The 14,980-nt window shown below is 40.6% G+C and overlaps 1 protein-coding gene across 1 annotated transcript in view; it reads left to right on the top strand.

Annotated features, from left to right (window-relative positions):
• The window catches only part of Ankdd1b (ankyrin repeat and death domain containing 1B), a 67,679-nt gene that overhangs the window by 40,736 nt on the left and 11,963 nt on the right, over nt 1–14,980 (top strand). Inside the window, exons 9-12 of the mRNA XM_048800119.1 lie at nt 3,184–3,282; nt 5,862–5,960; nt 9,228–9,326; nt 13,057–13,152. Of these exons, the coding sequence (XP_048656076.1) occupies nt 3,184–3,282; nt 5,862–5,960; nt 9,228–9,326; nt 13,057–13,152 (393 nt within the window). The remainder of the gene's footprint in view (nt 1–3,183; nt 3,283–5,861; nt 5,961–9,227; nt 9,327–13,056; nt 13,153–14,980) is intronic.

Below are 14,980 nucleotides of genomic sequence, written 5' to 3'. Positions count from 1 at the left end.
AGGATGTTGTGATAGGTATCTCCCCAGCCCCAGAGATGTCCACATAAGCCCTGGAACCTATGAATATTTAGGTTATATAGCAAAGGGGAATTCAGATGGAATTAAGGTTAAAAATCAGCAAATGTTAAAATGAGATTATTCTGAGTTATCATCTAGATGGGCCTCATGTAATGGGTCCCTTGAAGTAGGAGTGGGAGGCAGGTGAGAAGGTCAGGATGATGAGTGTGAGGAGAGCCCAGCTAACCACTGCTGGCTTTGAAGATGGATCTTCTTTGATATAAGGAGAGTAACTAAGATCAGAGTAGGGACAAAGAGCAGGAGAAGAAGATTAACATTTAGCAGGGATGAGAGGTGGGAGGGAAAGGGAGATAGAAGGGAAATTGCATGGTAATGGAAGGAGACCCTCAGGGTTATACAGTGGAGGGGGTAGAGAGAGAGGAGGGGAGGGGAGGGGAGAGGTGGGGAGGGGGGTAGGGTGGAGGATGGGAAAGGCAGCGGAGCACAACAGACACTAGTATGGCAATATGTAAATCAATGGATGTGTAACTGATGTGATTCTGCAATCTGTGTATGGGGTGAAGGTGGGAGTTCATAACCCACTTGAATCAAAGTGTGGAATATGATATGTCAAGAAATTTGTAATGTTTTGAACAACCCACAATAAAAATTAAAAAAAAAAAAAGGGTGTGTGAGCCAAGGAATGTAGGAGGCTTCTAAAAACTGGATGAGGCAAGGAAACTGATTCTCACTCCAGAAAGGAACACAGTCTTCAATAAAACACCTTTTTTTTTTTGACCCCAGTGAAATCCATTTCAGACTTTTTGACTTCCAGAATTATAATACATTCCTATTAAGCCACTAAGTTTGTGGCAGTTTGTTATAGCAGCAGAGAAAACAAATGTAGGTGGTTATGCCATTTTTATAGATGAAGATGGAGGAGCCCATACTTGATAAGCCACTTCATTCTGGGTCACATAAGAATTAGCATCCTCCCAAGCTAGGATTCTGTTAGTCAGAGATATACATATCATTCCTGTTAACATCTGTTCCAGTTGCCTATTGCTTCATAGCAAAACAACCCAAAGCCCAGTGGCTTGAAACATTAGTGTGTATTATATTCCATAGCTTTGTGGTGTTAACCCAAATGGCATAGGAGAAAGATTCTCTAAAGAAGAAGTTTATATGGGATAGCAGAGCATTGCAATGGGATGATGTGTGCCATAGAAGTAAATTATGTGCTTTTTCAAAGAGGTTAAGGCCAGGGGAAATTTTTAAAGGCAAAATGAGAAGGATTACATAAAATATTTTGAAACAATAATCTTTGGCTACTCGAATTAATAACAAGGTGGCTGCAGTCTAAGATTAAATAGACAGTTGTTGGGCAAATGTCCTTGTGGAAATATTTTTTTGTGTGTGTGTGGGGGGGCGAGTGGATTGCAGTGGCCTTAATTCAAGGTTGTGGTTCTGGCAGTTGATGCCTGTTCTATTGGGAGCTCGCCATGGGCCCGTGACCTGAGCACCAACATATGGAACCTCAGTGTGCCTGAGCCTTCTTACATCACCATAGCATCTGGACTAAGAGGAATTATTGCAAGAGGCAGAGAGCAGAAGCTGCCAGCCTGATTAGGGGTCATGCCATCACTTCTACCATACTCTGTTGGCCAAAGCAGTTATAGAGTCTACTCAGATTCAAGAGAGTGAAGAAGCAAACCCTCCCTCCTGAGGGAGAATGGCAAAGTCACATTGCAACAGAGCATGTGGGACAGGATACCAATGCAGCCATTTAGGGAAAGCAGTTTTCTAGAGTACTCTTTTTTTAAAAAAAATATATTTTTTAGTTATAGGTGGACACAACATCTTTATTTTATTTTTATGTGGTGCTGAGGATCAAACCCAGTGCCTCACTCACACCACGTGAGTGCTCTACCTCTGAGCCATAACCCCCGCCCTAGAGTACCCTTTTATGGAGCACCTGAAAATACTTTGTGGCAGTCTTATGGTTGATCAGTCAACAACTAATTGCATTATTGCAAGGTGCCATGCTGGGCAGGTTGGAAGTTCAAGGATTACCAAGAGCAGGCTGTGCCCTGGAACAGGGTGCCATCTAGCTTGGGTGCTAAGTGCAGATAGTGAGCTTAGGGAAGCCTCAGGAAGCAGCTGGAAGCAGAGTAGAAAAAAGGTGCTAAAGGAGACAGGTAAAAAGACAGAGAGGCAGTCCTTCCCAAGGGTGGAAATCATACTAAACTGTGAAGCTGTACCTGGCAAAGAGGAGATCTGGTAGTCAACAGAGACAGGGAGGGAGGAAATCATTTTAACGTTTTATTTTTTAGTTACCGTTGGACACAGTACCTTTATTTTTTTTTATTTATAATTATATGTTGCTGAGGATCAAACCCAGGGCCTCACACATGCTAGGCGAGTGCTCTACCCCTGAGCCACAACTTCAACCCCCACTGAGGCCTTCTGGAGACTAATAACCAAGTTACCTATTTCACTCAAGGAAGGCATTTGCTGGGCAGTGTAGAGAGTCGACCTGGTTCTAATTCACTTCCTACTTCTCCAAGCAGGGATTTAACTCTTATTTACCTGCAGCAAATTTGTCTTAACTTTAGCACTCAGGGTGCTATAAGAAAATACCATCAAACTGGGTGGCTTTAACAACAAACAGGGCTATTTCTCATAGCCCTGCAGGCCGGAAGTCTGTTAGGGAGCTAGTTGGGTGAAGTTCTAGTGAGTGTGCTCTTCTTAGTTTATGGACAGCTGTTTGTTGTGCCCTCACATAACAGAAAGAGGACTAGAAAGTGCTCTGGTTGTATTTTTTTTTTTTAAATAGGGGCATGAATCCCATTCACCAGGGCTCAATTCTTATGACCTTATCACCTTCCAAAGGCCCAACTTCCAAAAGATGTGTGGCAATTGGGATTAGGGTTTCACCATATGTATTTTGAGGGGATACTTGTAGTCCATTGCACAAATGTTCCTGAACTCTGACAGCTTAATGGGAGACACTTTGAGGTAACAGTCTCTGCCCACCCTCCCAAATAATTGGTAACACATTGGATTTCCTTTTCAAAATAGTTGTATTTTGTCATTATACTAATTATTCATCGTATGATGAACACTGCATAGCATGTTGGGTTTTGATGGGGGATCCTCCCTGCTCTCTCGACCTCTCTCTTGCAGCTCAATGTCAGTGTTTTGCAGACTGCAACCCGGAATGGCCACACATCCCTTGTCAACTTTCTTCTCAGTGAGAACATCGATCTGCACCAGAGGATGGAAGTGAGTCTATTCTAGTTTACACAGGTTTTGGTCCTGGCGCCCCAGGCTGGCGGCCAGGGAGATGTCCTTCACAGATAGATGTGTGGGATGAGATGTTTCACAAGGGAGGGATTCTTTCTGGGAAGCCTGACTGACTGTTTTTGGAGGCTAAGTCTTAATCTTGAGAAATACAATCTCAGGGATGAATTTTAGAAAGTCACTGAAGTTCCAGAGCAAAATGAAATCTTTGTGTTTTAAATATTTATATTCGCTGCAATAAAACTTTCTCGTGCGTCTAGAGATGCCGTGACTCTTGTTGGAATCTCATCAGTCTGGGAAATGAAGCTGCTGTAAACATGAAGAAGAGTGATAATTTTTCCATCTTGCTGAGTGATCTTGTTTTTCTTGTGAAAGACAATCCTTTATAATGATTTAGGTTTTCTGAAGTTTGAATTGGCTTTGGTAGAATTAACAAAGGCCCTCTGTGCTGGAATTGGACAGGAAGCTTTCCTTTATTTTTCACTGTATTCTTGTTTCTCTTGTGAGAATATTATTTCCTCCGATCTTGCTGAGACATTATTATTTACTGCATTAACTTGAGAGTAAGGGATGTGATTTAAACCCTGTCTGATGGTTTTTGGAGCATGGAGTTAGGGAAATTGGCTCTGAACTAACTGGTTTCAGGCCAAGGATGCTTCCTGTTTCTCAGGAGGAGCTGGGCGCCACAAGGCGGGTGGCCCTGGCAAGAAGGATGCTGCCTGCTTCTTTGAGGTGAAGGATGCTTTCTCTGTGTTCATGCTTAGAGCTTCAAGGGAGGAAGTATTCCTGAACAAAGGAGGCCTATGCAGCCTCACCCCCAGATGGCACCCACAAGCTTTCCTCAGTGCCATCTTCTCCTTTTTCCCCCTCAGCCAGCCTCTGATCTGCTCAGGCAGCAGCCCTACCTGCCCCTCCTTTCCTCTCCTCTTCCTCTGTGTGCTGGTGAAACTTGCCAACTCACTCCATCTCTCTTCCATCTGTTTTCCCCTGTCTCCTGAGAAGGAGTCTGCTGCATATGGAAGTCAGGAAGGTCTTGGTTCAATTCTGGTCTCTCCCACTTTCTTGCTCTATGGCCTTGCCAAAGTTACTGATCCTCTCCGTGTCTAATGTATAAAGTGGAGAATATAAAATCGAGTGCTAGAATTGCCGTGAATGACATGGTTTCTGAAAAGCTGTCAGTTAACCTACTGTTTAAGACAGTTTCCCTAGTGCTGGGGGGAAGTGTGTAGTAAGTACATTGTGAGAATGTGTTGAATGCGCCCAACTGATGCTTATCGTTATCACCTGTTACACTTGACCGAGGTTGCACTCTTCTGTCCTAATAGCTGGCTCTCGCATGCATCTGTGTCCCCTCTCTCCACTCACTCTGCTCCTGTCTCTCCTACCATGCCCCTACCCCTGCACACAGTCTCCTTGGATCTTCTGCCCAAGCTCTCTTGCACCTGCACCCCTCCCTCCCTCATGACCCTCACCGGATGCTCCTTCCCCACCCCTCTCCTGCCCTAATTGTTTTTGCCCCCCCTCTCCACTTCATCGACTTTCCCCTACCTCTTACTCCCTTCCAGCTTCCTTGTCTCCTCCCTGAGTCATGTTTTCTCTTGTGCCTCTGCAGCCTGTGCAGCTGGGTAGGTGAGGCAGCAGGGAAGCTTGGAGGCAAAGTGTGTGATGGTGATGGGGCTGTTTCTGTAGTCTGAAGGGTAGTAAGAAGCCAGGGTAGAGATGGGTGAGAGGGGTCATAAGCTCAGAAGATAGACAGTTTAGCCACAAAGGAGACGAACAGGGAGAAGGCTTCAAAAGGTTTGATGAATACATTGTGGCTGGACTCTGTGGAGGCAGGAAGGCTGAACCTGAGAACCTAGCGCATGAGTAAGTAGAGATACCGGTTCTGCAAGACATTCAAGGGATTGAGGGCTTTAGATCATATCAGTTCAGGAAATGCTGAATGTGTATACATTTCCCCTTCTGTGGCTGTTTCTATTGTCTTTTGGCTCTTTGAAGGCTCTGAGAAGTCCTGCAGTTCAACCTGTTTAGTACTTCCTTATTCATATTTGAGGTCAGCTGTTGGTTCTTCAGGAAAGCATTTTCTGTCCTCCTGAAAGGTCAACCCTTCCCCAACCACCACGCATACCTTCACAGCACTTTTGACCTTTCCTTCCAAACACTTATCACAATTTAATTACATATTTGTGTGACTTTCTAAAAAAAAAAGAAAAGCAAAAAGAACATTTGTTTGCCCCAGTAAATTAGAAGATTTCTGAGAATGGGCTCTGGTCACTACTAAATCCCTGGCATTCTGAAAAGAGACTGGCCCATAGTAAGTGCTCAGTATATAGTTCCAGAACAGTGGATGGGGAGAGCTGATTGCTGGTGAGCTGGCTTGCTTCACACACAGCCCTCAGAATGATAATATTTGCAGAACTCTTAACTATGTGCTCACCACTGGGTTGAGCAATTTTGGTACTCAGAGAAGATCAGGAAATGTCTGCTGAAATGAGTTGCTTTGTGATTTGAATGTTGAAACCAGAATCTTTTGAATTTGAAAATTTTTCTTATTTCTGCAGCCTAAGGAGTCCCCTCTTCATTTAGCAGTTATCAACAACCATGTCACAGTGGTAAACAGCTTATTAAGTGCACAGCATGATATTGACATCTTAAATCAGGTAAGCCAAGCAAATCAGAATCCAAAGAGTTTATTTTCTTATGTTTCAACACAGTTGTGCATTTATGGGGTGTTCTGATGGAGTTCAAGTTGCCTTAAAGGTTCCTGGGAGAAGCATGTGCGTCTTTTTTTATCCTTTTTTCTTCTGTAACTTCCATTACACCCTCATACTTTCTCTTTCAAAAGATGTAACTGGGGTTTAGCCAGTCCATGATCAGATTGTTCACATTGAACAGCTGTAGCACTTGTAGCACTTGTGATAAACAGTAGCTCAGAGGTAAATTGCCAGAGGCCCTTTAAATCAAAAGCCACTCCTGCTGTGTGAAATGTGTGAAATGTTGTCCTTGGCCAAGAGCCCTTCCCCACAAGAAGGAAGCTTTGTTTCTACATTAGAGACAATAAATGTATCTTGCTTTGCCCTAAGGCAAAAAAGACCTCTTGGAATACACTGATGACCAGGAATTCAATCAAAGGGAGCAGAATCAAATGCCTCATAAAAGCTATCAATCTGTCACTGGTTGAAAATGAGAGTTTTAGGTAGAACAACAGAGCCAAGCGGAGCTGTCTGGCCAGGCTGCTCTCTGGGGCTGAGCTGCCATCTTCCAGTGGATGTCGGGAGAAGGAAACCCCAGCTATGCCCTGCAAGTTAGGGCATAGGGCATTTATTTATATGCAGTGGGCATGTTTGTTCTAACGCACCGTGGGGTGCCCATTTCCTCCTATGCAAAACCAGAGCATGACTCAGGTCTCTGAGGTCTTCTCCACCTCCAACCTCTGAGTTAATTTTTGCTGTGAGCTAAAGGAAGACATATCTCCATTTCTGTCTCTTTCCTCCTCCAGGAACTCTTCCTTCGTTTTTATATCTTTCACGATCACAAAAGATCGAGTGAAGGGAAAACCCTCTTGTTATTAAATATATTTACTTATTGGATTATGTTAATACCATGAATCTTTTCTAATGGGTAAAAATGTTTGTTAAATACCCAAAACCTGTGTTCATGTGTGATCTGTTTCCAAGAACTGGCAGGATGCAGTCTAGGGAAGGAGCATTTATAGAACTAGATTTGATCACTTCAATCTTTTTATTAGACCAGAAAAAATACACATGTGAAATCAGAAAATTTGTACACAACACACACACACACACACACACACACACACACACACACACCAGGGATTGAACCTGGGATACTTAACCATTGAAACACATCACCAACCCTTTTATTTATTTCTTTTTAAAAAATTTTGGGACAGCATCTTGCTAAGTTGATTAGAACCTTGCTAAGTTGCTGAGGCTGTCTTTGAACTCGCAATCCTCCTGCCTCAGCCTCCCAAGCAGCTGAGACTATAGGCATGTGTCACCACCCACAGTAGAAAATTCATGTTTTACATATAAAATATTTATACAAAATAACATAAATATAGTAAAAAGGTGAATGTGTTTGTGTCTCCACCAAAGAAAGATAACTATTGTTAATGTTTTGGTGCATTTAGTGTCTTCTAGACTTTAATAGCTTTAATATCCAAATGCAATTTTATTGGTATCTGATGTATTATGCTTTATCTCTGTTCCATTTTGGTATGTACCTTTGGAAGGTTTGTGAAAAGGGTGGAGTCTTCAATGATGGAGCTCCAGTGGAGCACACTGCCATCTACAGGTGGACCTTTAATAAATGCTTTTTCATAATCAAGTCAACACCTCAAGCGAGTTGGCCTTGTGTTCTGGTAGAAAGAAAGTACTGGGCTTCTTGCTGTTGCCCAGCTGTGTGACCCAGGAGAAGTTGCTTCCCCTCTATGTTTAAGGGGTTGGGTTCGATAATATCCAAGTTCCTTTCTGTCCTAGTATTTGAAAAATGTCTTCACATCAGCATTACTTTTGGTGAAAGGTTAAGATGAGTGGTTTTCTTATGAGAGCACACGTTTCTTTTGAAACACCCTCATAGGAAAATGATTACCCACAAAAGAAATAAGTCTTTCACTCCTTTCACATTATTATGTGCAAAATTTAGAGAACAAAGAAAAGCATCAAGAAGGCAACGACAATAACCTCTAATCCCTTCATCTAGCCATTATCATTGTTATATTTCCCTGTCTTTTTTTGTATGTATCTTAAATTAAACTCAGCTAGGTATAGTGCTGTTGTCTCCTAAGATTCTTAATACTACATCATAAATATTTTCTACTTGTAAAAATAATCTTTTATTTATTTACTTATATGCTTATTTATTGATTACAGTGCTGGGGATTGAACCCAGGGCCTCCCATGCTAGGCAAGTGTTCTACCACTGAGCCACAGCCCCAACCCTATAAAAATAATGTTTGAGTTTTTATTGTGGTAAAATACAAATAGAAGTTACTGGTTTTTGAGCTTACCATCCTGTGATGTTAATTACATTCACATTGTTTTGCAACCATTACCACCATCCACCTCCAGAACTGTTTTCATTTCCTCAGACTGAGACTCCACACCCACTAAAGAATAACTCGTTATTTCCTTCTACCCCAACTCCTAGTGACCACTGTTTGTTTAACTTTCTGTCTGTGAAATTTGACTACTCCAGGTAACTCATTGAAATCTCTGTCTCTCAGTCTCTGTCTCTGTTTTTCTCTCTCTATGGCTTGAGATGGGATCTCATTATGTTGCCCAGGCTGGTGACAAATTCCTGTGCTCAAGTGATCCTCCTGCCTCAGCCTCCTGAGTAGCTGGGACACAGATGTGCACCACTGTACCAGGTTCTGAAATAACCTTTTAATGGTTGTCTACTATTCCAATATATAGATGTAGTATAATTTGTCTAATGGCTCCTTGTTAAATGTATAACTTCCTCTCATTTTTTTTTACTATAAAAATAATACTGCAGCTGGGCATGGTGGCCTGTAATCCCAGTGGCTCAGGAGGCTGAGGAAGGAGGATCTTGAATTCAAAGATGTCCTCAGCAACTTAGCAAGGCCCCTAGGCAACTCAGCAAGATCCATCTCTAAATTAAAATATATAAAGTGTTGGGGATGTTGCTGAGTGGTTAAGCACCCCTGGGTTCAATCCCTGATACTACTACTACTACTACTACTACTAATAATAATAATAATAATAATAATTTTAAAATATAACAATACTGCAGTGATTGTCCCCATTAAAAAACACATGGTTGTATCCATTTTTCCTCAAGCCTATACAGCACACCCATACATTCCCTTTGTCTTTTTACTATGCACGTCTTTACCCCTCTTTAATGTTCTTCTGTTACTTCTTTATGATCTCTCATGTCAGAGACAGCAAACCCCTCTGCATGTAGCAGCTGATCTTGGAAATGTGGAACTGGTGGAAACCCTGCTGAAGGCTGGCTGTGACTTAAAGGTTGTTGATAAGGTAAATGCACCAACTTGACTCAGGTCAGGGAGATGGTAATGGAGGTCTCCTTGTCAGCTGCCAGTAGGGGAAGCATCGGTATTCCCTTTGGTAAATGGGCACAAACTGGAGAAACCTTGCATTTTCATAGTCATGAAAACATCCCAACTTTTATTGAGATATGTCAGTAAAAATTTTTACTCTAAATAATGAAATATGTGCTTTTAAGATTCAAATTATTCATTGAATTTTTAAAAAGATCATAGATTCACATGGCCCCCAAATTTTGTGTATTATATTACATATAGTATTTTCATATTATATTTATATGTTATGTAATGGTATGCTTATATATTTAACATATTATGTATAAATATTATATTTACATATTTTAAATATCTTTAGTATATATTTATTTTATATTTATATTATATATTATTTTATAATATAAAAATACTGTACACATTTTTTTTAAAGAGAGAGAGAATATTTTTTAATATTTATTTTTCAGTTTTCGGTGGACACAACATCTTTATTTTATTTTATGTGGTGCTGAGGATCGAACCCAGCGCCCCGCGCATGCCAGGCGAGCGTGCTACTGCTTGAGCCACATCCCCAGCCCCTATACATAATATTTTAAACATATATTATGATATATAATATGATATATAATATATTATAATAATATATAATTATATGACATATAATCATATTTACACATATATATTGTTATATACAATATTTATAAGATTATATATAATTTTTACTGTAAGCCCTTACCATATATATATTTTTTCTAAATATAGTATATTTTCTCTCTCTATGTAAGCATATATGTACAAAAGGTTTGCAGTAAAAATTTCACACACATCCTTGTTCTTACTTGTCTGGTTCCTGTAGTACCATGGCCATATACAGCTATTTCAATAAATTTCTTCTGTTCCTTCCAGAGTTCTTTTTGAATATGTAAACAAGCATAAGTGTATTGTACCTTTATTTTATTCTTCCATCTTTTTAAGACAGTGGTAACATAGCTATATGTTCTAGTGTTAAGGATTTTAAAGTGTAGGACTTTACATATTAATTATGAAGAGTTTCTTCATTTTTTCTTTTGCAGCTGCATGGGTTCTTAAGTTGTTCCTCAGCTTTTGATAAAGCTGCAATGAACACACTTATATGTATCTAAACTTGTTTTTTTTCTAAATTTAATAAAATTTTAATTGTGGTAAGTACACATAGCATAAAGTTTACCTTCTTAATGTTTTTTTTTTGGTGCTGGGGTTTAAACCCAGGACATCATGCATGTACTCTACACTCCCTGTTCAAAACTTAATTTTTCCTTCCTTGTTTTCACCCATGCAGTGCATTAGCTTAGCACCTCCCTAATTCATGCTATCTACCTCAAAAATCACATGCTATGTTTATACAATCTGAAGTAGTTATGTTATTTTGCTTTTCTCTGATTCTGTTTTTTTTTTTTTAAGATTTTTAAAAACTGATGCATTCTAATTGTGCAATATAGTGGGCTTCATTGCTATGTATTCACACATGTACATAATTTGGTCAACTGTTTTTTTTTTTTTTTTTTTCAAATTATAAAAGTAACAAGCCCTCAATTTGGAAAATAGATAAAGTATACGGAAAGGAAAACACAAGCACCCATAATTCCATCTCTTGGGTGGAATTCCACCACTTTCCCCTATTGTGGCTAGTTAACTTTGTTAACATTTACCATTAGTGTTTACCCACGTATTCTTTTCTAATTTATTCAACTTTTTCATTCATACCTCACAAGCTCAGGGCAATTTTGTGAATAGAGAATCCATAGCATTTGGTAGAAATTCATGTTGGGGTTTCTGGTGCTATTGACTGGACATCCAAGTAATCATGGTCGATGCTACTGCTTGACTTTGTTCTCAAAACAAAAGCCCAGTGTTACTAGGCCTTGCAATTCGATTTTCCCAGATATCCCTTCTGTCCACCTTTTTCTTTTCTGGGTCTGGCCCATAGTTGGCACCCAATACATATTTAGTTGGTAAATAAAAACAATGTTTTCTACCTGTTCCCATGATTTTTACCAAAGATGAGTGTTTCTAAAGCTGCATTAAAGTCTGGATGGGACAAAGGGAGTAAAAGTTGGGTTGGATTTGATTTTCCCAGAAGCTTGTCTTGGGGCCTGAGATGTCACAAAGCTCCCAAAGGGCCTTACAGCCACCTACTCCTTTACCTGCAAGGGCAGATGTGCTGGGACTTTCATTCCAGCATCTACTCTATAGGAAGATTTTTCTCATGAGTCTGAAAACTCTGGCTTTCAGATGCTGCCTTCCCAAAATAGGCTAATTATGGTGATTCAAATGGCTTTATAAGCCAGAATTTAGGCAGCATGCAATTAGAGGCTTGCTAAATGCCTGCAAAATGTAGTTCTTCCTAATTTCATTACTGTCTCTTTTGATTAGAGGCTGATTACATTCATCCCCAATTTTCCAGCTCACCTGGATTTTTGTGCCTGGACTAATAGCCCAGGCATTTGTGTGGGTGGGAATTGTACTTGCTTCCAATATCCAGCCATGTCCGAGAATTATTGGGATAGATTAGATCTGTAAGGTTAGAACCATAGTTTCCTAAGAGCAGAACTTCTGGAGTTACCACTGACCATTAATTCTGATTATTTTCAGGATTCCTAAGTGAATTCCTCATGGGTCATTTGAAAAACAAATAAGAACTACCATCTTTTGTCAGGGAAAAATGTATAGCTGTAGAAGTTGTGCACTGAATAAAATCTAAGAGATGTTGTTTGCAAAGCTGTGTACCCTGGCTTTGAGCTATATTCATTCTGAGAAAGGAGCACCTTTTTGTAATTTGTATATGATACCATATGGGCTCCAAGAAGAACACGCTCCACACGATGTCCAGGACAGTCTCTTTTGCTCATTCTATTTTGTTAGAGTGGTGGTGATACCTCACCCTTTTTGTTAGAGGCAGTGTGCTATGATAGAAAAAAAAATTTCTAGCCATGAGTCCAGTGAACTGAATTTTATACATGAATTAGTTGTGTTATTGATAATTAATAAGATCCAGCTCTTTTCTGTCTTATTACTGTGCCCTCCTCAAAACATGGCTTCCACTTCAGAAAAGGAAGTGGAAGTCATATTTTGAGACTTCCACTTCAAACTTCTGCCATCCTATCAGCTTTCCATTCAGGAAGAGATGGAATGGAAGGACAATGACATCTCTCCTGTCTTTAAAAATACTTCCCATAGCCAGTCATGGTGGTGTATGCCTATAATCCCAGTGATTCAGGAGGCTGGGGGATCAAAATTTCAAATCCAGCCTTAGAAATTTAGTAGGTCCAGTATCAAAAATAAGAAAGGATGGGGATGTGGCTCAGTGGTAGAGTACTCCTGGGTTCAATTCCTGGTACAAAACAAAACAAAAAAAGATGTTTCCCATATTTGCCTATGCCCTTCCATTTACATACCATTGGCCAGAATGTGAGTCACTTACCTAACTGCAAGGGAGGTTAATGGTGGCACATGCTCTAAGTACTTTGTATGCATTATCACTATGCATTATCCTCACCACTACACCTTGGTGTAATTTTGGAGCCCCAGAGAAGCCAAGGACTGGCTAAAATTCACCCAACAAGGAAGTGGTAGGATCAGATCTGAACCCAGATCCCTTGTTCCAAAGCTACAGCTCCTAACTACCAGGTGATAGCACCTGACACTTACTTTTCTCTTTTAACTTTTAGCAAGGAAAGACTGCGTTGGCTGTGGCATCTAGGAGCAACCACAGCCTTGTTGTGGACATGCTTATTAAAGCAGAGAGATACTATGCCTGGAGAGAGGTAAGGCAATGTCAGCAGAGCAGGAGGCTCTTCTAGCAACCCCTGTCTTCTTATTGGGCAGTGTTTCTGCTCTCATAGGCAGAAGCCCTTGCCACTATAATTATAATTGTCCTTTCTGTCCTGTGCTGCCCTCATTCACAGAACGAACAGCTGCCTGCTCCCTCTCCTTTTCCTTTGCCAGCATCAGCAGTAGAGGGAGTTCGTGAGCTGGGCTCACTATTGAGCTGGGCTCATTATTGCTGGCTCTAATGGGTACAGTGGACAAGTCCCTAATGGGTGACTCCCTGGCTGTGCCTCTGTCCTCTGGTCTCTGGCCATATTCTGTTACAGGAGACTCTAATGGCTGGTTAAAAGGTTCCTATTTATGGCTCTGTAATTTTCAATGCACCCTCTACTGGCTCTTCACCACTCAAGTATTCTGTGACAGTCACAGAACCTTATTCATCTGAGAACATAAAAAAAAACTTGTCTCTAACTCACCTTTTCCTTTCTTCCATTTTTATTTGCTTTGATGTCTGTCACTTGTGCAGCTTCTCCATAGACTGTCCTCTCCTCCAAGATTCAAGTCTATACCTTCAGGCAGGATTTCATTATCAGATACCAGCCTCAGTTTCTAGCGATGCATCATTTCCAGCTGAGGCTGCATGGCTACCACACCTCCAATGTTAGCAGCAGAACTCGGGTTCTCATCATGTAGGTGTCTCTCCTGGAGGAGCCACACACCTAGATTGCTGTCCATTTGGCCCATCCTGGGAAATATGCTTTAAATCCTTAAAGGGAAAAATATTTATTGTCTACTCTCTCACAGTCCTGTTTAATCAGCTCAGTAGTTGGGATATGCAGTTATGTGTTGCAAGGATTAGGACACTTCCTGAGAAGTGTGTCATTAGCAATTTGATCATTGTGTGAACCTCTTAGAGTGTACTTACACAAACCTAGATGGTTTGCCCCACCACACCTGTATGCTATGATGTAGCTATTGTCAGTGTATATGTCATTGTATATATCATGCAGTACTTGACTGTGTCTGGATCCCTTTAAAGGCCACACCATGGTCCTTGCAACTTTTCTCGCCTATGTTTTGCCTGTTGTGTTAGTCAGCTTTTTGTTGCTGCAACCAGAATGCGTGACAAGAACAACTTAAAGGAGGAAAGGTTTATTTTGGCTCATGGTTTCAAAGGATTTAGTCCATGGTCAGCTATTCCAAGGTAGAAACACGGTGGAAAGACATGGCAGAGGAAAAGTGCTCAGTTCATGGAGTTGATAAGCTGAGAGGTGGGGGGTTGGGAGGGGGAGAAAGAGAGAAAGACAGGGGCAAAGGAGAGAGTTGAGGATAAAATAAACCTAGGGCATGCCCCCAGTGACCTGATTTCTCCAACTAGGTCCTACCTCCCAGTAGTCCACTGATTAGGTCAAAGCCCTCATGATCCAATCATTGCCTAAAAGCCTCACCTCTGAACTTTGGTGTATTGGGGACCATGTTTTCAACACACTAGCTTTTAGGGGACTTTACAAATCCAAACCGTAATATCTGTAAAGTGACTAAAAAAAATTTTTTTTTAACAAATAGAACTCCCTGGTGGGCTGGGGATGTGGCTCAAGTGGTAACACACTAGCCTGGCATGCGCGGGACGCTGGGTTCGATCCTCAGCACCACATAAAAACAACATAAAGATGTTGTGTCTACCGAAAACTGAAAAATAAATATTAAAAATTTTTTTTTCTCTCTTCTCTCTCTCTTTCTCTTTAAAAAAAAAGAAAATACATTAGTGTTAAAAAAAAACAAATAGAACTCCCTGTTTAATATTCTATTTCTATTATTGTTCTC

The sequence above is a fragment of the Marmota marmota genome, unplaced genomic scaffold (assembly GCF_001458135.2).
Source record: "Marmota marmota marmota unplaced genomic scaffold, marMar, whole genome shotgun sequence".
NCBI classification, from domain to species: domain Eukaryota; kingdom Metazoa; phylum Chordata; class Mammalia; order Rodentia; family Sciuridae; genus Marmota; species Marmota marmota.
Note: the sequence above shows the minus strand (reverse complement) of the source record. Positions and strands in the feature narration are given on the sequence as shown.